Genomic DNA, 22,740 nt, shown 5'->3' with positions numbered 1-22,740 from the left:
GGGTCTTTTAAGGTCTGGTAGGGTCTATTAAAGTTTGGTAAGGTATCGTGAGGTCTAAAAGGTTCTGTTAAGGTCTTGTAAGGTCTAGTTGTGTCTTTTAAAATGTAAAAGGTTATGGTCTTTTATGGTCTTGTAGGGTCTTGTAGGGTCTTGTAAGGTCTAGTTAGGTCTTGTTAGGTGAGGTAGGGTCTTGTAAAGTCTAGTAGTGTCTGTTCAGGTTTACTAATGTCTTTTAAAGTCTTTTAAGGTCTAGTAAGGTCCTCTAGGGTCTGTTAAGGTCTGATAAAGTCTAGCATGGTCTGTTCAGGTCTAATAAGGTCTGTTACTTTCTAGTAGGTTTTTTAAGGTCTAGTAAGGTCTTGTAAGGTATTTTAAGGTCTAGTAGGGTCTTTTCAGGTCTAGTAGAGTCTTTTAAGGTCTAGTAGGTTCTTTTAAGGTATTGTAAGGTCTAGTAGAGTCTGGTAAGGTTTAATAGGGTCTACTAAGGTTTGTTAAGGTCTAGTTTGGTCTGTTAACAGGGCTCTAGACTGTTTTGCACTGGTTGCACTGGTGCGCCTAACTTTTTTTCTTAGGTGCACCAGCACAAAAGTTAGGTGCACCCAAATTTTCGACCGCATCGCATTTAACACCGCAGTTTTACAGGTTCACTTTTTTTTTTTTTTTTATCACTGTCCATACAGGCAATATTGACTTGTAAATAACTAACAATCTGGTCAACATGGCCTCGTCTGATGATCTGTTTGCTGCTGCCTGCCACTAAAAGGCAGTGGGGAGAGGGGACACTTGGGCAGTGCATTTATCGCCACATGTAATGTTTTATAGATGCATTGGACTTTTTCAGCCTTTCAATTCGAAATGTATTAGAACCAGTCACAAATATACTATTGCCGGCCAATGTCTTCCCATGCTCTTTACAGTTAATTATAGTATCATAGACTAATTATAGCACACTTATAAAAATTATAAAAAATAATAATAGAGTAAATGTGTGTGTATATCTATTTACAGTATATGTGTGTGTATATTTAAAATTATATGTTTATGTTTGTGTGTGTGTGTGTATGGGGCTCTAGAGTGTTAGAGTGTAATCTTAAATGCAGTGCATTATACAGTATTATCGGTTTTACTGTATCTTTTACACAGATTCCCAAAATCGCTTGCGGTGCACTCACTGCGTATTTTGACTACATGTATTGTAATATATTATGGTCTTTTAGTTATTTTTATATTTTACTTAACGAAAACATTGTCGTGTTTTTACTTTCACTATCGCGGCACTTTACCGCTAGCATTAGCCCCTTGCTACTGTAGAGGGTCGGCTCACCTAGCCGCTGTCCGGTGGGGATGCTTCGGGTCTTTTGCTGTGCGGTGGTGGAGGTGTGGGAATAAAGGCACACGACAGGGTAGAGTCACTTTAACTGTTTAGTCAGGACTTCAGTGAGCGTTACTACACTTTACACCGCCGAGCTCCAGAACCCGAACTTCCATTCTGGAACATCCGGCAAGTCTCATATACAAAACTAAACTTACTGCAGAACGTCCGAACGCACGTGTATAAACCTGGTGCTGCATTCTGATTGGCTGAGCTGAATGTCGCTCACATATCACCGCTACAATATTTTCCCGCCCTTCACCATCTCTGATTCGTTTAGACCATGATATTGGCCTAATGTGTGTCTGTTGTTTTTTTTTCCATCGGATGCCTGGTCGCGCCGGTGCGACCTAAGATTTTTTTTAGTCGCACCATTGAGAAAATAGGTCGCATGTGCGACCAAATTGGTCGCACTCTAGAGCCCTGGTTAAGGTCTAATATGGTTTAGTGAGGTCTATTAAGGTCTTGTAAGGTACAGTATGGTCTGTTAAGGTCTAATTTGGTCTGTTAAGGTCTAGTTAGGTGAAGTATGGTCTGGTGAGGTCTAGTAAGGTCTAGTAGTGTATGTTTAGGTCTAATAAATATTTTTAAAGTCCTTTAAGGTCTAGTAGAGTTTCTTCAGGTCTGTTAAAGTCTAAAAGCGTCTACTGGGTTTTTTTTAGGGTCTATTAGGGTTTGTTAAGGTCCAATTGGGTTTAGTATGGTTTGTTAAGGTCTATTGGTTTCTTTTAAGGTCTAATAGGTTCTAGTTTGGTCTGTTAAGCTCTAATAGGGTCTAGTAGGGTCTGTTAAAGCCTAGTATCGTCTGTTAAGGTCTACTAGGGTCTGTTAAATTCTATTAAGGTCTGTTAAGGTCTAGTAGGGTGTGTTAAGGTCTTATAGTGTCTCGTAAGGTCTACTATTGTCTGTTAAGTTTTAACACTAGAAGTCCCAGAGAGGGGTCATTTAGCATTTCTACCTTTGGAACCCAGAGACGGGTCGAATGACCTGAAGGATTTTAGCTAACATCCTATAATCACCGTCTTTTGTTCTGCAAATAAGGCCATTACTGTCGCACCACAGGAGGTTGTTGTTTTCCATTGAGTTTAGCCATTTAGTTTCTAGTTAGTTCTATTCAGTTTATTGTATTTGATAATATAAAGACTATACATATTGTATTTAGTTTAGTTTTATTTGAGCAAAAAAGCACTGAAACAATGAATCATTTTTTATATATTTTAAATAGAGAATTAGAAATTTTAGAGCAAGGTACAGCTGTGAGTAATGACCAGAAGCATTTGTGTCTAAGTCAAGAGGACTGAAATTTCAGTGTGAAAAATATACAAAAGAACAACTGTTATTTGTTTCCATGCTTTTTATTTTTGTTATAAAAATAATAAAAAAAATACAAGGAATAAAACAATTCCACACATATTTACAATAGGCTGCAGTGGGGGGCTGCGTGTGTGTGTGTGAGTGGCATGTCCTTCTTGTGTGACTAGCATTTCAGCACTCACTCAGCAGTCTGTCTGCACTGTCGGAACATACCTGGCACTGCCTGGGTATGTCCCTGGTACATTTGCCACACGTGTATTTGTAGCAGTCAACACATCTCTCAGTTGCACAATTGTTCGTGCATCGATGGTTGACCTGACACTTCGCCCTTTTGCCAGGGCTGGGTGTGGAAGGTTGTTGCCGAAGGAGTTTCTCCTTGCGTGCCTTCTTTTCACTCACATGAGAGTCACCTAACTCTTTTGCAAGCTCAACCAGGAAGTCCACCCGTCTCTCCTGCACCCCAGTGCATGCCTGATAAAGAACATGCGCATTCAGTGCTGCCATGTCAATCATGTTGTAGAACACGGCGACTGGCCATCTCCGTGTTCCTGCACGCACGCTGTACTCCCGCACCATTTGGTCCATTACATCCACACCGCACTTTGTGTGGTTGTATTGTGTGACCGTGTTTGGCTTCCTTTTGTTGGTATCCTCAGTCTCAACCACGCTGTGCATGCTGCTGAGAATGTAGACGGCCTTCTTTCGTTTGGGTGCATACACTGTCAGTGTGGCACCAGTGGTTGAAAACACCTGAGTGGTGAATTCAGTGCGGTCCATCTGTCTAGTGGATTGAGGAATTTCCCGGCGACTCTTGTTGACTGTGCCGAGGATAGTGGTTTTCCGGCTAAGCAGTCGTTGTGCAAGTGACAATGATGTAAAGAAATTGTCCGTGGTTACAGTTCTGCCCTTGTCCATGAATGGTTCCATCAGCCTCATCACTACAGTTTCGGACAGTCTCTCCCTGCTGGGACGACTGGGGTCCTTGCCAAGATATGGGAGGACATTACAGATGTACTTTGATTTCAAGTCGCAAGCCACCCAAAACTTGATGCCAAACTTGTCTGGTTTTGTTGCAATGTATTGCAGAAAACAGCAGCGAGTCTTTGACGGGAAAAGCTGTTCATCAATAGTGATGTGTCGACCAGGGTTGTAGGATGCGATGCAGTTGGTGACAAACGATCTCCACACATCGGAGATTGCAGCAAACTTATCGGTCTCCGCTCGCTCACTGCGTGTGAACATGTCATCAAAGCGTAGGTGTTGCATGATGTCTTGGAAGCGGTTTCGGGCCATAGTTGCAATGATCCTTGGGTTTGCCAGGTTTGCTGACCAGCTGTCACGTAGTGATGGAACCTTGGTCACCCCCCGCAAGATAATGACTGAAATAAATGCCATTAGTTCCGGGAGATCCATGAACCAATCCACCTGCTCTGTGTGACGTGCATGTTGAGTAGTCCATTCTTGAATGCTACGAAGCATGTCAAGAGTGATAAAACAGAGGAAGCTCTGAAGGCGACTCCGGACACTTCGTCTGGCCTTAGCCCTTGGCTCTCCATCTGTAGGGTACGGTTCTATTGGGGTGAAATGGAGACGTTTCCCCACTTGTACTTCACGCCACACTGTGCCATCTTTTGCGGTCTCTGTCGGCTCACTCGCCAACCGAGCTCTCTTTTTTGGTAGAGGAGGAGTCTCCTCATCTGCAAGATAAATAATTTCAAATTAACATTTTGTTTTGGTTCTAAATAAAAAAGATAGTCAGGAAATAAAAATAGGTAATTTGAAAAATCTAACCTGAAGACAGCTCAGAGTCCGAATCCGGTTGAAGGACTATGTCTTCTCCATCTGAGTCACAAGGGTTGGTGTTGCTCAGGATCAGTTCCAATGCCTGTTGAGTGGTGAGCCTTCTCTGCATTTTGTTTCTTTTGAACAAAATAGGTGAAGCAGTCACCTATTTATCCCCCACAGCACAAAAGGCTGCATGCAAATTTGCTAAGGTGTTAGCAACCTTATGCATATCCCCTGCACAACAATGCAGCTGGGGGGTGGGCAGACACACTCAGGAGCAGCTTACATTCTTTTGCTTACACTCATAATATAAACTCATATTACACTCAAAAACATAAATAAATTATTTTAGAAAAACTTGAAAACTTGAAACAGATTGTATGTTTTGCAAACTATATGTACAATATAACCAGTTGATTTCACAACTGTTAAGAGTATGTTAGAAATTGATTTTTTAGGTAAAATTTATTGATTTATATGGTAAAACTTTTTGACTTATAACTACTTAAAAAGCTGACTTTTGGATGGAAAAAGCCATTACATAATGTCTGGCTAATTCTCTGTACAGAACATTTAGGAACAGGGAACTGAAACTGATCTTTGTGAGTTTTTAGTCCTTTTCAAGTATTAGACAGACGTTAGTGTGAATTCAGCTCTACTCCCCCCTGCAGATTCCTCAGGCAATGGCCACATTTACAAATGAAAGGATGCTAATTGGAGCCATCAGAGTCGTCAGTTCGGAAAGTCCCAGAGAGGGGTCATTTAGCATTTCTACCTTTGGAACCCAGAGACGGGTCGAATGACCTGAAGGATTTTAGCTAACATCCTATAATCACCGTCTTTTGTTCTGCAAATAAGGCCATTACTGTCGCACCACAGGAGGTTGTTGTTTTCCATTGAGTTTAGCCATTTAGTTTCTAGTTAGTTCTATTCAGTTTATTGTATTTGATAATATAAAGACTATACATATTGTATTTAGTTTAGTTTTATTTGAGCAAAAAAGCACTGAAACAATGAATCATTTTTTATATATTTTAAATAGAGAATTAGAAATTTTAGAGCAAGGTACAGCTGTGAGTAATGACCAGAAGCATTTGTGTCTAAGTCAAGAGGACTGAAATTTCAGTGTGAAAAATATACAAAAGAACAACTGTTATTTGTTTCCATGCTTTTTATTTTTGTTATAAAAATAATAAAAAAAATACAAGGAATAAAACAATTCCACACATATTTACAATAGGCTGCAGTGGGGGGCTGCGTGTGTGTGTGTGAGTGGCATGTCCTTCTTGTGTGACTAGCATTTCAGCACTCACTCAGCAGTCTGTCTGCACTGTCGGAACATACCTGGCACTGCCTGGGTATGTCCCTGGTACATTTGCCACACGTGTATTTGTAGCAGTCAACACATCTCTCAGTTGCACAATTGTTCGTGCATCGATGGTTGACCTGACACTTCGCCCTTTTGCCAGGGCTGGGTGTGGAAGGTTGTTGCCGAAGGAGTTTCTCCTTGCGTGCCTTCTTTTCACTCACATGAGAGTCACCTAACTCTTTTGCAAGCTCAACCAGGAAGTCCACCCGTCTCTCCTGCACCCCAGTGCATGCCTGATAAAGAACATGCGCATTCAGTGCTGCCATGTCAATCATGTTGTAGAACACGGCGACTGGCCATCTCCGTGTTCCTGCACGCACGCTGTACTCCCGCACCATTTGGTCCATTACATCCACACCGCACTTTGTGTGGTTGTATTGTGTGACCGTGTTTGGCTTCCTTTTGTTGGTATCCTCAGTCTCAACCACGCTGTGCATGCTGCTGAGAATGTAGACGGCCTTCTTTCGTTTGGGTGCATACACTGTCAGTGTGGCACCAGTGGTTGAAAACACCTGAGTGGTGAATTCAGTGCGGTCCATCTGTCTAGTGGATTGAGGAATTTCCCGGCGACTCTTGTTGACTGTGCCGAGGATAGTGGTTTTCCGGCTAAGCAGTCGTTGTGCAAGTGACAATGATGTAAAGAAATTGTCCGTGGTTACAGTTCTGCCCTTGTCCATGAATGGTTCCATCAGCCTCATCACTACAGTTTCGGACAGTCTCTCCCTGCTGGGACGACTGGGGTCCTTGCCAAGATATGGGAGGACATTACAGATGTACTTTGATTTCAAGTCGCAAGCCACCCAAAACTTGATGCCAAACTTGTCTGGTTTTGTTGCAATGTATTGCAGAAAACAGCAGCGAGTCTTTGACGGGAAAAGCTGTTCATCAATAGTGATGTGTCGACCAGGGTTGTAGGATGCGATGCAGTTGGTGACAAACGATCTCCACACATCGGAGATTGCAGCAAACTTATCGGTCTCCGCTCGCTCACTGCGTGTGAACATGTCATCAAAGCGTAGGTGTTGCATGATGTCTTGGAAGCGGTTTCGGGCCATAGTTGCAATGATCCTTGGGTTTGCCAGGTTTGCTGACCAGCTGTCACGTAGTGATGGAACCTTGGTCACCCCCCGCAAGATAATGACTGAAATAAATGCCATTAGTTCCGGGAGATCCATGAACCAATCCACCTGCTCTGTGTGACGTGCATGTTGAGTAGTCCATTCTTGAATGCTACGAAGCATGTCAAGAGTGATAAAACAGAGGAAGCTCTGAAGGCGACTCCGGACACTTCGTCTGGCCTTAGCCCTTGGCTCTCCATCTGTAGGGTACGGTTCTATTGGGGTGAAATGGAGACGTTTCCCCACTTGTACTTCACGCCACACTGTGCCATCTTTTGCGGTCTCTGTCGGCTCACTCGCCAACCGAGCTCTCTTTTTTGGTAGAGGAGGAGTCTCCTCATCTGCAAGATAAATAATTTCAAATTAACATTTTGTTTTGGTTCTAAATAAAAAAGATAGTCAGGAAATAAAAATAGGTAATTTGAAAAATCTAACCTGAAGACAGCTCAGAGTCCGAATCCGGTTGAAGGACTATGTCTTCTCCATCTGAGTCACAAGGGTTGGTGTTGCTCAGGATCAGTTCCAATGCCTGTTGAGTGGTGAGCCTTCTCTGCATTTTGTTTCTTTTGAACAAAATAGGTGAAGCAGTCACCTATTTATCCCCCACAGCACAAAAGGCTGCATGCAAATTTGCTAAGGTGTTAGCAACCTTATGCATATCCCCTGCACAACAATGCAGCTGGGGGGTGGGCAGACACACTCAGGAGCAGCTTACATTCTTTTGCTTACACTCATAATATAAACTCATATTACACTCAAAAACATAAATAAATTATTTTAGAAAAACTTGAAAACTTGAAACAGATTGTATGTTTTGCAAACTATATGTACAATATAACCAGTTGATTTCACAACTGTTAAGAGTATGTTAGAAATTGATTTTTTAGGTAAAATTTATTGATTTATATGGTAAAACTTTTTGACTTATAACTACTTAAAAAGCTGACTTTTGGATGGAAAAAGCCATTACATAATGTCTGGCTAATTCTCTGTACAGAACATTTAGGAACAGGGAACTGAAACTGATCTTTGTGAGTTTTTAGTCCTTTTCAAGTATTAGACAGACGTTAGTGTGAATTCAGCTCTACTCCCCCCTGCAGATTCCTCAGGCAATGGCCACATTTACAAATGAAAGGATGCTAATTGGAGCCATCAGAGTCGTCAGTTCGGACTAAGGGTCATTTGACCCTCTTTCGGGACTTCAGGGGGGAGCTCGAAATTTCTGGGACTTCTAGTGTTAATAAGGTATGTTATGGTATAGTAGGGTCTGTTAAGGTCTGGTAAAGGTCAATTAAGTTCTGCCAAGGTCTAGTAGGGTCTGTTAAGGTCTTTTAAAATCTAGTAGGGTCTGTTCTGGTCTAGTAGGGTCTGGTAAGGTCTAGTAAGGTCTGTTAATGTCTAATAGGTTCTAGTAGGGTCTGTTAAATAATTGTAGGGTCTTATAGGGTCTAGTAAGGTATTTTAAGATGTAGGAAGGTCTAATAGGGTCTGTTAAGGTCCAGTATGGTCTGTTAAGGTCTAGTAATGTCTTTTAAGGTTTATTATGGTCTTTTAAGGTCTATTAGGGTCTAGTAGGGTCTGTTAAGGACTAGTAGGGTCTGTTAAGGTCTTATAGGGTCTAGTAGGGTCTTTTAAGATGTAATAAGGTCTATTAGGGTCTGTTAAGGTCCAGTATGGTCTGTTAAAGTCTAGTAATGTCTTATAGGGTCTAGTAAGGTGTTGTAGGGTCTTTTAAGGTCTATTAGGGTCTTTTAAGGTCTTTTAGGGTTTTGTAGGGTCTGTAAGGTCTAGTAGGGTCATTTAAATTCTATTAAAGTCTAGTAGGGTCTGTTAAGGTCTACTAAGATCTAGTAGGGTCTTTTAAGGTCTATTAGGGTCTGTTAGGGTCTTTTAGGGTTTTTTAAGGTCTATTAGGGTCTAGTAGGATCATTTAAATTATATTAAGGTCTAGTAGGGTTTGTTAAGGTCTAATCAGGTCTATTAAGATCTGTTAAGGTCTTTTGGGGTCTGTTAAGGTCTAGAAGGGTCTGTTAAGGTCTTATTAGGTCTAGTAGTGTCTGATAATGTGAGGTCTTCTATGCTTTATAAAGGCCTAGTATGTTCTGTTAAGGTCTAGTAAGGTTAGTTGGTTATGTTAAGGTTTAGTAGGGTCTAATAGGGTCTGTTAAGGTCTAGTAATGTGTAATAGGCTCTAGTAGGGTCAGTTTATGTCCAGTAGGATCTGTTAAGGTCTACTAGGGTCTGTTAAATTCTTTAAAGGTTTGTTAAGGTCTTGTAAGGTCTTGTAGGGTCTGTTAAAGTCTGAAAGGTTCTAATATTGTCTTTTAAAGGCTAGTTAAGTCTGTTAAGGTCTGGTAGGGTCTAGTAAGGTGTAATAGGTCTAGTATGAACTTTTAAGTTCTAGTAAGTTCTAGTAGGGTCTTTTAAGGTCTAGTTTGGTCTGTTAAGGTGTAGTAGGGTCTGTTAAGGTTTTGTAAGGTCTAGTAGAGTCTGTGAAGGTCTAATAGGGTCTAGTAGGTTCTTTTGAGGTCGAATTGGGTCTGTTAAAGTCTAGTAGGGTTTATGTGCTTGTAAGGTCTTGTAGGGTCTTTTAATGTCTAGTAAAATCTCGTAGTTTCTTTTAAGGTCTAGTACGGTCTGTTAAAGTCTAGTAGGGTTTTTTAAGGTCTAGTAGTATCTGTTAAAGTATAGTAAGGTCTTGTAAGGTTTAGTAGTGTTTGATAATGTAATGTTCTAGGGTCTGTTAAGGTTTATTAGGTTCTGTTAAAGTCTAGTAAGGTTTGTTAATGTATTTTAGAGTCTGTTAAGATGTAATTTGGTCTAGTAGGGTCTGTTAAGGTTTAGTAAGGTCTAATAGGGTCTAGTAGACAAGTACTCTCTCCAGACAAGTGCTCACCACAGGTTGAAAACCCCTGTAGTAAGGTATAGTAGGGTCTGTTAGGTCTTGTAATGTGTAATATGATCTAGTAGGGTTTGTTAAGGTCTACTAAGGTGTAATAGGGCCTTTTAAGGTTTAGTAAGGTCAATTAGGGTCTGTTACAGTCTAGTCTAGTAGAGTCTGTTAAGGTCTAGTAGAATCTGTTAAGGTCTAGTAAGGTCTGTTAAGGTCTAATAGGGTCTAGTAGGTTCTGTTAAGGATTAGTATGGTCTGTTAAGGTCTAGTAGGGCTTGTCTTGCGCTAGGAGGTGTAGTAGGGTCTGTTAAGGTCTAATAAGGTCTGTTAAAGTCTAGTAGTGTCTTAACATCTAGTAGGGTCTGTTAAGGTCTAGTAGGGTCTTTTAAGGTCTAGTAGGGTCTAGTAAGGTTTCGTAGGTTCTGTTAAGTTCTAGTAAGGTCTAGTATTGTCTGGTGAGGTCTAGAAAGATCAACTAGGGTCTGTTTAGGTCTAGAAGCTTCTGTTAAGGTCTAGTAGGGTCTGTTAAGGTCTTGTAAGATCTTTTAAGGTCTAGTAAGGTCTGTTGAGGTCTAGTAGGGTCTGTTAAGGTCTAATATGGTCAGTTAAGGTCTTAGGGTCTAGTAAGGTCTGTTAAATTCTAGTAGGGTCTGTGAAGGTCTAGTAGGGTCTGTTATGTGCTATTAAGGCCTGGTATTGTCTGTTAAGGTCTAGTAGAGTCTTATAAGGTCTAGTAGGTTTTTGTAACGTCTTTTAAGGTCTAGTAGATTCTTGTAATGTCTGTTAAGGTTTAATAGGGTTATTTATGGTCTAGTAGAGTCTGTTGAGGTGTTGTAGTGTCTATTACGGTCTTATAAGGTCGGTTAAGGTCTAGTCGGGTCTAGTAAGGTCTAATAGGGTCTATTAAAGTTTTGTAACGTCTATTAGGCTCTGTTTAGGTGTAGTAAGATCTAGTAGGGTCTATAAAAGTCTCAAAAGGTCTAGTAGAGTCTGTTAGTGTCTAGTATAATCTGTTAAGGTCTAGTATGGTCTATTAAGTTCTAGTAAGGTTTCGAAGGTTCTGTTAAAATCTAGTAAGGTATTGTCTGGTGAGGTCTAGAAAGGTCAACTTGGGTCTGTTTAGGTCTAGAAGTTTCTGTTCAGGTCTAGTAGGGTCTGTTAAGGTCTAGTAAGGTTTATTAGTTTCTGTTTAGGTCTAGTAGGGTCTGTTAAGGTCTAATAAGGTCTTGTAAGGTCTAGTAGGGTCTTTGAAGGTCTTTTAAAGTCTAATAGGATCTTTTACGGTTTAGTAAGGTCTAATAGGGTCTATTAAAATCTAGTAAGTTCTGTTAAGGTCTAATAGGGTCCAGTAAGGTCTTTTAAGGTCTAATAGCGACTAGTAGGATCTGCTAATGTCTAGTGGTGTCTGTTAAGGTCTAGAATTGTCTTTTAAAGTCTTGTAAGGTCTAGTAGGGTCTGTTACGGTCTAATAGGGTCTAGTAGCGTCTGTTAAGGTCTAGTAGGGTTTGTTAATGTCTAATAGGGTTTCGTAGAGTCTTTTAAGGTCTAGTAGGGTCTTGTAAGGTCTGGTAAAGTCTAGTAAGGTCAACTGAGGTCTGTTGATGTCTTGTAGGGTCTGTTAGGGTCTTTTAGGGTCTGTTATGGTCTGTTAGGGTCTAGTAGAGTCTAGTAGGGTCTGTTAAAGCCTAAAAAGGTCTTTTAGGGTGTAGTAGTGTCTGTTAAAGTCTAGTAGATTCTGTTAGGGTCTAGTGAGGTTTGTTAAGGTCAAGAAGGGTCTTTAGGTTTAGTAAGGTGTAGTAGGGTCTGGTAAGGTCTAGTAAGGTTTAGTGAAGTCTTATTGGTTCTGGTAAGGTCCAGTAGGATCTAGTATGATCTGTTAAGGTCTAGTAGGTTCTTGTGAGGTCTTTTAATGTGTAGTAGTGTCTGTTAAGGTCTAGAATTGTCTTTTAAAGTCTTGTAAGGTCTGGTACAGTCTAGTAAGGTCAACTAAGGTCTGTTGATGTAGGTTCTTGTGAGTTCTTGTAGGTTCTTGTGAGGTCTTTTAATGTGTAGTAGTGTCTGTTAAAGTCTAGTATTTTTTGTTGAGGTGTAGTAGGATCTTTTACGATCTGTAAAAGTCTCATAAGGTCTAGTAAGGTCTATTAGGGTCTGTTAAGGTTTAATAGGGTCTGTTTAGGTCTAGTAGGGTCTCTTAAGGTCTAGTAAGGTCTACTAGGGTTTGTTAAGGTTTAGTAAGTTCTAGTAGGGTCTTACTTTCTTGTAAGGCCTAGTAGGGTCTTTTTAGGTCTAGTATGGTTTAAGGTGTAGTAAGGTTTAGTAGGGTCTTTTAAGGTGTAGTAAGGTTTTGTAGTGTCTGTTAACATCTAGTAATGTCTACAAAGGTCTAGAAGTGTCTGGTAAAGTCTTGTAAGGTCTAATAGGGTCTGTTAAAGTCTAGAAGGTTATGTTAAGGACTTTTAAATTTTTTAGAGTTTGTTAAGGTCTAGTAAGGTCTATTTGTGTCTTTTAAGGTTTATTTGGGTCTGTTAAGGTCTAATAGGGTCTTTTAGGGTCTAGTAGGGTCTGTTAAAGTCTAGTTGGGTCTGTTAAAGTTTTGTAGGGTTTTGTAAGATCTGGTAAAGTCTATTAAGTTCAACTAGGGTCTGTTGAGGTTTAGTATGGTCTAATAAGGTCTAGTAAAGTGTTTGAAGGTTTAATAAGGTCTAATAGGGTCTATTTGGTTCTTCTAAAGTCTAATTGGTCTAGTAAGGTCTGTTAAGGTCTACTACGGTCTGTTAAGGTCTAGTTTGGTCTGTTAAGGTCTGTTAAGGACTAGTAGGGTCTGTTAAGGTTTAACAGGGTGTAGTAGGTTCTGTTAAGGTTTAGTAGGGTTTATGTGTTAGTTAGGTCTTGTATTGTCTATTAATGTTTTGTAAGGTCTAGTAGTTTCTTTTAAGTTCTAATAAAGTCTAGTATGGTCTGTTAAAGTCTAATATTTTATATTAAGGTCTAGTAGGGTCTGATCAAATTTTATAGGGTCTTTTAAGGTCCAGAAAGGTCTTTTAGGGTCTGTTAAAGTCTTGTAGGGTCTGTTAACTTTTGTTAACATCTATTAAGGTTTTTTATGGTCTGGTAAGGTCTAGTAGGGTATTTTAAGTTCTAGTAGGGTCTGTTACGGTTTAGTAGTGTGTTAAGGTTTATTAAGGTCTAGTAAAGTCTTTTTTGGTCTATTAAGGTCTTGTAGGCTCTGTTAAGGTGTAGTAGGGTCTGTTAAGGTCTAGTAGGGTCTGTTAAGGTCTAGTAGTATCTTAAGGTCTAATAAGGTCTATTAAAGTCTTTTTAGGTCTAGTAAGGTCTTTTATGGTCTGTTAAGGTCTAGTAAGGTCTTTTAGGGTCTGTTAAGGTTTAGTAGGGTCTAGTAGGATCTCTTAAGGTCTAGTAAGGTCTTTTAGGGTCTGTTAAGGTCTATTAGGGTCTGTTTAGGTTTTGAAGTCTTTTAAGGTCTAATAAGGTCTAGTAGGTTCTTTTAAGGTTCAGTGAGTTCTTGTAGGATCTGTTAAGGTCTAGTAGTGTCTGATAAGGTCTAGTATGGTTTGTTAAGGTCTGGTAAGGTCTAGTAGGGTCTGGTAAAGTCCAGTAAGGTCTTTTAGGGTCTTTTAAGGTCTAGTAGGGTCTGTTAAGTTCTTGTAGGGTCTCTTAAAATCTAGTACGGTCTGTTAAGGTCTAGTTGGGTCTGTTTAGGTCTAGTAAGGTCTGTCAAGGACTAGTAGGGTCTGTTAAGGTCTAACAGGGTGTAGTAGGTTCTGTTAAGGTTTAGTAGGGTTTATGTGTTTGTTCGGTCTAGCATTGTCTATTAACCCTTTCATGCCTGAGTGGAACATTCCATTTTCGGACACTATGTAACATGGTCATAGAAAAAACCTTATTGTGTAAATACCGTACATAGCATAGACTATATATACACACACCATTATAACCAGAAGAATCAGTTCTTTAAAATGATAAAAAACTCAGTATGGTTATTTAAGTGTAACATAATCTATACAAAAATCCTTCAAAATCAACCTAAAAAAACTCTCAATTTTTATTTCATACATAAATACTTACATTTTTAACACATTTCTGTGCAATTTAGAGAAAAATATAGAGTATATGAAATGTTTGCAATTTTGTGAGCCATTTGTCAAGAAAATAATTTTGAATCTATCATCTTCTATTCAAAAGTTATGATCAATTTAGCAGAAGGTGTCATTTAGCAATTTAGAATGTTCGTGTAGCTCCTTTTTTACCTCACTTTTTATCAATGTCAGCATACACTATAAACCAATGAAAGTGTACTTTTATGAAAAAAAAACCTGCATATACACACACCATTATAACCAGGAGAATCAGTTCTTTAAAATTATATGAAACACAATGTTTTTCAAGTGTAATATAATAAATGTTTACAAAAAACCTTCAAAATCAACCTAAAAAAATCTCTCGTTTTTTATTTAATTCATAAATACTTACATTTTTAACACATTTCTGTGCAATTTAGAGAAAAATATAGAGTATATGAAATGTTTGCAATTTTGTGAGCCATTTGTCAAGAAAATAATTTTGAATCTATCATCTTCTATTCAAAAGTTATGATCAATTTAGCAGAAGGTGTCATTTAGCAATTTAGAATGTTCGTGTAGCTCCTTTTTTACCTCACTTTTTATCAATGTCAGCATACACTATAAACCAATGAAAGTGTACTTTTATGAAAAAAAACCCTGCATATACACACACCATTATAACCAGGAGAATCAGTTCTTTAAAATTATATGAAACACAATGTTTTTCAAGTGTAATATAATAAATGTTTACAAAAAACCTTCAAAATCAACCTAAAAAAATCTCTCGTTTTTTATTTAATTCATAAATACTTACATTTTTAACACATTTCTGTGCAATATAGAGAAAAATATAGAACATATGAAATGTTTGCAATTTTGTGAGCCATTTGTCAAGAAAATAATTTTGAATCTATCATCTTCTATTCAAAAGTTATGATCAATTTAGCAGAAGGTGTCATTTAGCAATTTAGAATGTTCGTGTAGCTCCTTTTTTACCTCACTTTTTATCAATGTCAGCATACACTATAAACCAATGAAAGTACTTTTGGAGTACTTGGAGTACTTTTGGAGTACTTTTTTCGTAATTATTACTAAATTGTCAACATCCATATTTTTGAAATAAGACAGCAGATAAAATGTATTTGACAAAATAAGCACTCTAACAACAGTGTATAGTTCAAAAACATTAAAGATTTTTATTAGAATTATATACACTTCTCATTCTATAAATAATTTCAAAACAACAATACAATATACAGTAGTTCAGCACTATTGAAGAACATCACTCCATAAAAGAAACACTCAAATAATCCAATTCAACAATACAAGAAAAAGCAATTATTTGTTCAGGATAATCATTGAACAATTCAGTAAACAGTTTTGAGGCAACAGGATATCAAATCTCATCTAAGCCATTTTGCCAAAAATTCACTACAAAATATTTAACAGACAATGCACAATGGATAATTACCTCAAATTACCTCAAATTACCTCCTTCCAATGAACAATGCACACTGAACTTTGACCTGTGAAGAGAAAGAGAAACAAAGAACATATACACAAACACAGGGGTTGAGAAAGGATGAGAGGGACTGACAGTAGAAGACAGAAGCCCTGTGTAGGTCTAACTGCGAAACTCATCTCCTTCGCTAGAATGCCAAGACTGAAAACAGTTTCGATTGCCAACTAAACAAAATCTTCTACCTTGGCACTCAGGAGCCATGCATGAAATCTTTGTTTTATTTTCTTTTTTGAATTTTTTGTAGCAAAGCCAGCAATTTCTTGATACTTGCTCTATCTGAGGAATGTGGGTGACGTAAAACGATGAGGAAGTGGTTGGAGCTACTGAAAGCTGAGATGGCAAAATTGAATCGACGGAAATGTCTGCAAGTTGGCGCGACAGATTTTCCCTAAAGTTTATCTGGCTGTAGCCTGCTGAACTAAACCCATAACGTGATGCTGGATTGGAATGATGCCAGTCCTGAAACAAAATGAAACTATTAACGACGGCTATGTCCACAAAATGGAAGAAAAGTGTTTTCCACCACTTTTGAGTTTTCTGAAGCAGATTGTATGTGTTTAACATTTGAACAGATCTGTCAACACCTCCCATGTGTTTATTGTAGTCCTTTACTACAGCTGGTTGACGGACTACTTTCCTGTCCCACGTGGCACCATTCTTTACCATCCTAGAAACCTCTGATGAATCATTAGCATTGTGGAAATTAGAGAGGCATGTAACTGCTCGTGTGTCCTTCCACTGAACAACTAAGACATTTCCGTCAATTCTACACCACCTCATATCACCACGGTTAGCTTGCCGCTCCCATTTCTTGACATCTTTGAAATCCACTGGGAATTTCTTACGATTAATCCTACATGTCCCACAAGCATTGATTCCCCACTCCTTCAGTCGGACCATAACAGTTGGTGATGTATAGAAGTTGTCAAACCAAACTGTGTGACCTTGATTTTTAAATGGTTGCACAAGGTCTTCGATCACTTTTATAGCCAAATCAGTTATGCGCCCATCAAGACTGCCTGTGTAAACATCAAAGTCTAAGGTATATCCCGAATTTGAAGTTGCAATGACCCACAATTTGAAACCCCAGCGAGTAGGTTTGCCCTTCATATACTGCTTGAATCCTGATCGACCTTTTGATTTTACCATTCTCTCGTCTATGCTCAGATTTTCATTAGCCTGGAAAAGCTGCTGACACTTGGTTTTGAGGTGGTCCATCAGGTAACGCAACTTCCTAAGACGATCAAGATTATTTTCTGTGGCAGGATCTACAACATGGAGGGCTGCCATCAATTCCTTGAAACGGTCACGGGACATGAATAACTTGGCCCATGAAACCTGAAGAGATTTGGTTCCCCAATATCTGTGAATGCTGTGCAGGGACGTGAAACCCATGTAAATAAGGAGCCCAAGAAACCGGTAGAATTCATCCGGGGTCACTTCTTCCCATGCCCCATGATGGTTCGCATAAGACGGCCTATTCAGTACAAGCTCCCACCCCTTAGAGTTTGTAAACTGGCAAATCTCAGCAACGATGGTGTACGTGAAAAACAACTTGAAGAAGTCTATTTCACGCAAGGTACTTGTGGCTGACCATACAGCCCTACGCACACTTCCCAGATCTATGCCTACTGGACGAGAAGGATTAAATGATATGGGCTCTGGTGCTTCTGTGTCTACATCAGCATAGGAAGGAAAGGATACAGAGTCAGGAAAGCGTTTCCGCTTCCTACCTGACATGGGACAAGAAAGACTAACCAAACCCATAAAAAAGCAAACATTAGTAAAAATCATAATCTCAGTTTGTACTCTTTTGTTAATTTTAACTTTTTGTTGGCAGCCCCGATTGTGTGTGTGGGTGCAAATGCTGACATTTATTGTCAGCATATATGTACACACACACATTTACAAATACACACTATTGGAATACATGCATTTACCGATAGGAGGTTGTTGGTTGATCCCTCTGCTCATCTTGCTCCTCTTCATCCTCTTCTTCCCCTTCATCCAGGAGCTCCATGTCCATGAAGTCCTCCTCTTCAATGGTCATGCCTTCATGATCTTCATCGCTGTCATGTTCAGCAATAAGTCTAAGCTCGTCAGGGCCTAGCCGCTGTCTCCTCTTCAGAGACTCCATAAGGCGTGAATATTGAGCCTTGTCTCCATCCATCTCAGAATAATAAAAGAAAGAGATTACAGTGAATAAAGGTGGTGACAGTGATGTTATTTTAAAAAATAATTACATATATGTAGAATTCAATCACAAATACTCTATATGTTTTTGCCAGAGAAGCTAATGTCCACAGGCTCATGTTTAGAAGTAAACTCAAGTACACTGAACCAATACATATGACAAAAGTTTCTCAAATCTGGCACATGGTTTACACATAAAACAATAATTATCTAAGAGGAGCAATAAATACAAGACAAAACTTGATTCTATGGTTATATTTAAAATGTTGTAAATAGTCACAGACTGAAATGTTATGCACCTGTATGCTTTCAAAAAAAGCTTTCAAAAAAAGTTTGATACCATATTTTAGTCCCTTTCAAATATCTCTTGCAATACATTAGAAAATTATACAACTCTGACAGAAATATTTTATAGATAAAACTATATTTCACTGATACAAGTAAGAATTACCACAGAAAAAAATATATTATGGTAAAAAAAAGAAGTTATAAATTGCCCAGACTGACATTTTATCTACCTATATGCACCTATATGGTAGCATAGCATACTTTAGTCTCTTTCAAATAAATGCAGCAATTTTTTAGAAAATGATGCAAATTTGACAGAAATATTTTATAGATAAAATAATATTTCTCTGTTATAAGTACAAATTACCACAGATAAAATATACCATGGAAATAAAGGTTATAAATTGCCCAGACTGACATATTATCCACACCTTTCTGCTTTCTGCCTCAGCTTACTTTAGCCAGTCATGCTAAATGCATGCAATGCAAAATGTAATGATATTATGAGCAAAGCTAAGGTGATTTCTAAGCAGACTTTAGACAGTATTGAAGTAAAACAAGTAAGCTATAACTGATTTCAAGATTACATGCATAAAATCTAACTTTGGAGTTTGAGAGCACCCTGTTCAAACCACATGGCTGCAGGGTGCAACACACAGCTCCGGTAGCTTAGCTTAGCTTAGGTTCACTACTAATCACTTATTTGTGTAAAACTGCTGCATACTTTACAAACTACTAAACAAACGAGACTAAAAAGGTATCTGATAAACTCTCCACACGTATTTATTTCCATCTAGATGGACATAAAACACATTACAATCGATTCAGAAAGGAGAGTTGTGCAGCTGACTGACTAAAATTAGAACGCAACTCTCAGAATCACCTCAGCCTTTTCAAAGAGTAAACACTAATAATATTACAATTTTACCAATAAAGCCAAGTTTTCTGAGTAGAAATGAAAAGTAATAACACTAATAAACAGTTTTAAAATAAATCTTACCTTATTTCACTGACAGAATTTCTCTTTCTGTGTTGTTATCCAGTCGACCGTCTCAGCTGCGCTCCGTGTGAGGGCGGGGCGAATGAAAAAAATAAATTCTCCGCCTTCTCATTAAATATGCAAACCAGCCACGACACAAACCGCTTGACCAATGATATTGCCTTTTAGCCTGGGTTGTCAGCTACCTGGGGCAGTTTTCAGATTTACAATCAGTGATTGGACGGCGGAGATATAAGGCTTCAAGCCATCGAAATTATTGTTTCGAAATTTGAATGGGCCGGCTGTAAAGGGTTAATGTTTTGTAAGGTCTAGTAGTTTCTTTTAAGCTCTAATGAAGTCTAGTAGGGTCTGTTAACGTCTAGAAAGGTCTTGTATGGTCTGTTAGGTTCTAGTAGGGTCTTTTAAGGTCTAGTAGGATCTGTTAAGGTTCAGTAGTTTCTGTTAAGGTTTAATAAGGTCTAGTAAAGACTGTTTTGGTCTATTAAGGTTTTTTTAGGGTCTGTTAAAATGTAGCAGGGTCTGTTAAGGTCTAGTAGGGTCTTTTAAGGTCTAATAGGGTCTAGTCTGGTCTTTTGTGGTCTTTTGTGGTCTAGTAGTTTCTGTTAAGGTTTTGTAGTGTCTGTTAAGGTCTAATAAGGTCTATTAAAGTCTTTTTAGGTCTAGTAAGGTCTTTTAGGGTCTGTTAAGGTTTAGTAAGGTCTAGTAGGGTCTCTTAAGGTCTAGTAAGGTCTTTTAGGGTCTGTTAAAGTCTTATTGGGTCTGTGTAGGTTTTGAAGTCTTTGTTAAGGTCTAATAAGGTCTAGTAGGGTCTATTAAGGTTTAGTGAGTTCTTGTAGGGTCTGTTAAGATCTTGTAGGGTCTCTTAAGGTCTTGAAGGGTCTACTAATGTCTTTGAAGGTCTTATACAGTCTAGTTGGGTCTTTTAAAGTCTGATAGGATCTTTTAAGGTCTAGTAGGGTCTGTTAAGGTCTTGTATGTTCTAGTAGGGTCTTTTAAGGTCTAATAGGGTCTAGTAAGGTCTTAACGTCTAGTAAGGTATTTTAAGGTCTAGTAGGGTATTTTAAGATCTTTTCCGGTCTGTTAAGGTCTTTTAAGATCTAATCAGGTCTAGTAGCATCTGTTAAGGTCTATTAGGGTCTGGTGAGGTCTTGTAATGTCTATTAGTTTCTGTTATGGTCTAATAAGGTCTAGTAAAGTCTTTGAACGTCTAGTAAGTTCCACTAGGTCTAGTAGTGTCTGTTAAGGTCTATTAAGGTCTAGTAAAGTCTTTTAATGTCTAGTAGGTTCCACTACGGTCTGTTAAGGTCTAGTAGTTTCTCTTAAGGTCTAGAAAGACTGTTAATGTTTAATGGCGTCTAGTAATGTCTGTTAAGATGTTTTAAGGTCTAGAAGGGTCTCTTAAAGAATTATATGGTCTGTTGAGGTCTAGTAGGGTCTGTAAGGTCTAATAGGATTGTTTAGGGGTTTGTTTAGGTCTAGTAGGGTCTGTTAAGCTCTTGTAGGATCTGTTAAGGTCTAATAGGGTCTATTCGGTTCTGATAAGGTCTAGTAGGGTCTGTTAAGGTCTAGTAGGGTCTGTTTAGGTATTTTAAGGTCTAGTAGGGTCTTTTAAGGGCTAGTAAGGTCTAATAGGGTCTGTTATTGTTTAAATTGGTCTGTTAGTGTCTAATGGGGTCTGTTAGTGTCTAATGGGGTCTGTTAAGGTCTAGTAAAATCTAGATGGGTCTTTCAAGGTCTTGTAAGGTCTAGTAGTGTCTTATATGTAGTAAGGTCTTCTAGAGTCTGTTAATTTTCTGCTTGGTCTGTTAACGTCTTTTTCCATCCCTGGCCACCAGAAGCGTCTCCGAAGGAATTCCAGAGATCTGCCAACTCCTGGGTGTCCAGAGAATGGGGAAGAGTGTCCCCACTGCATGACCTGCTGTCGGGCCGACGTGGGAACGTACTGGCGTCCACTAGGTCCACCACCGGGATCTGGCTCTTGGCGAAGAGCTTCCCGAATGGTGTCTTCTATTCCCCAGCGGAGGGAAGCCAGGATTTGTGGAGCTGGTATAATGGGCTCCGGTGAGGGGTCAGAACCAGGAGGTGCCCATTGTCTGGACAGAGCATCGGGTTTGGTGTTCTTAGAACCCGGTCTGTATGACAACAGAAAATTGAAGCGGCCGAAAAATAAGGCCCACCTGGCCTGTCGGGGATTTAGGCGCTTGGCCTACTGTATATAAGCCAGGTTTTTGTGGTCTGTCCAGACCACAAATGGATGTTTGGCCCCTTCCAGCCAGTGCCTCCACTCTTCCAACGCAAGTCTGACAGCTAGGAGTTCCCTATCTCCAATGCTGTAGTTGCGCTCCGCTGGGGTTAGCCTGTGTGAATAGAAGGCACAGGGATGACGCTTTTTGTTTGGCCCTAGACGCTGCGAGAGTACCGCTCCCACAGCCACGTCCGATGCGTCCACCTCCACAATGAATGGTTCTTAAGGGTCAGGTAACTGAAGGACCGGTGGCGATGTCAGTCTTGCTTTAACCTCTTCAAAGGCTTTCTGTGCTTCCAAAGTCCAGCGAAGGGGCCCTGGGGTCTTCCGGGTAAGAGCAGTAAGGGTTGCCGCTATGGTACTGAAATTACGCACAAACCGTCGGAAGAAATTAGCAAAGCCCAGGATGGACTGGACTTGCCAAAGAGAGGTAGGACGGGGCCAGTCTGTCACAGCTTTAAATTTTGCTGGGTCCATCCGGAGGGTGCCTTTTGATATTACAAAGCCCAGAAATGACACTGTCTCAGTGTGAAACACGGACTTCTCTAACTTGACGTAAAGATGGTTCTCCAAAAGTAATTGGAGAACCCGCCTGACATGCCCTTCATGTTCTTCGAGAGACCGACTGTAAATGAGTATGTCATCCAGGTAGACGTATACGTACCTGTCTAAGGCCTCTCTCAACACGTCATTAATCAGGCGCTGAAAGACTGCCGGGGCATTCATAAGGCCAAAGGGCATAACGCGGTACTCATAATGCTCTGAGGGGGTTATGAAGGCAGTCTTCCACTCATCTCCCTGCCTTATGCGGATCAGGTTGTAGGCACTGCGCAAGTCCAGTTTTGAAAATACGGATGCTTGCTGCAGTGCCTCAAAGGCCGTCTGCATGAGGGGCAGGGGGTAGCGATCTTTTATGGTAATGGCATTAAGCCCTCTATAATCTATACAGGGCCAGAGCCCCATCTTTTTTACCAACAAAAAAGAATCCTGCACCTGCAGGTGATGAGGAGGGTTGGATAAACCCTTCCTCGAGAGCCTCCCGAATATAATTGTCCATGGCGGTTCGTTCAGGAGGGGACAGTGCAAACAATCTTCCCCTGGGTGGTGTGGTGCCAGGGAGGAGATTGATAGCACAGTCATACGGCCTGTGAGGGGGAAGAACTTGTGCCTTGGCCTTACTAAACACTTCTTTCAGATCCCAGTAGATACTGGGAACTTGTGAGAGATCGGGTATCAGGGGCATCTGGGGCTTTGATGTGCCCAAGGCTTGTCCTGAAAACCCTAAACAGGTCTCCTGACACTGGGGGCCCCACGCATATACTGACCGTGTTGCCCAGTCGATACGGGGGTTGTGTGACTTGAGCCAAGGGTATCCCAATACTAACTGCAAGTGGGGGGCCTGTTTCAGGTGTAATTCCACCTGCTCTAAGTGAGAGCCCACCTGCATAGTCAGGGGTTTAGTGCGGTGAATGACCTGACCCGATCCTACAGCCCGACCATCGATGGCAAGAATGGGTAGTGGGTGGTCCAAGGACTCTACTGGAAGTCCCAAAGACCAG

General features: G+C 40.0%; 3 protein-coding genes across 3 annotated transcripts; all 3 read right to left on the bottom strand.

The window, feature by feature from the left end:
- Nucleotides 1-2,714: 2,714 nt before the first annotated feature.
- LOC134305073 (uncharacterized) lies at nucleotides 2,715-4,761 on the bottom strand. The gene is made up of 2 exons (XM_062990084.1): nucleotides 4,478-4,761; nucleotides 2,715-4,383 (listed from the first exon to the last, which is right to left on the bottom strand). Exons 1-2 carry the CDS (start codon nucleotides 4,596-4,598, stop codon nucleotides 2,858-2,860), a joined length of 1,647 nt encoding a protein of 548 aa, XP_062846154.1. The 5' UTR covers nucleotides 4,599-4,761; the 3' UTR covers nucleotides 2,715-2,857.
- Nucleotides 4,762-5,630: 869 nt separating this feature from the next.
- On the bottom strand, nucleotides 5,631-7,677 carry LOC134305057 (uncharacterized). The gene is made up of 2 exons (XM_062990082.1): nucleotides 7,394-7,677; nucleotides 5,631-7,299 (listed from the first exon to the last, which is right to left on the bottom strand). Exons 1-2 carry the CDS (start codon nucleotides 7,512-7,514, stop codon nucleotides 5,774-5,776), a joined length of 1,647 nt encoding a protein of 548 aa, XP_062846152.1. The 5' UTR covers nucleotides 7,515-7,677; the 3' UTR covers nucleotides 5,631-5,773.
- Nucleotides 7,678-17,341: 9,664 nt separating this feature from the next.
- LOC134305041 (uncharacterized) lies at nucleotides 17,342-19,004 on the bottom strand. Its single transcript, XM_062990081.1, has 2 exons — nucleotides 18,937-19,004; nucleotides 17,342-17,625 (listed from the first exon to the last, which is right to left on the bottom strand). Exon 2 carries the CDS (start codon nucleotides 17,623-17,625, stop codon nucleotides 17,392-17,394), a length of 234 nt encoding a protein of 77 aa, XP_062846151.1. The 5' UTR covers nucleotides 18,937-19,004; the 3' UTR covers nucleotides 17,342-17,391.
- Between the last annotated feature and the right edge of the window lie 3,736 nt (nucleotides 19,005-22,740).

This window comes from Trichomycterus rosablanca, chromosome 2 (assembly GCF_030014385.1).
Source record: "Trichomycterus rosablanca isolate fTriRos1 chromosome 2, fTriRos1.hap1, whole genome shotgun sequence".
In the NCBI taxonomy this organism is placed as follows: domain Eukaryota; kingdom Metazoa; phylum Chordata; class Actinopteri; order Siluriformes; family Trichomycteridae; genus Trichomycterus; species Trichomycterus rosablanca.
The sequence above is the reverse complement of the archived record's forward strand: the minus strand, read 5'-3'. Positions and strand labels throughout refer to the sequence as shown.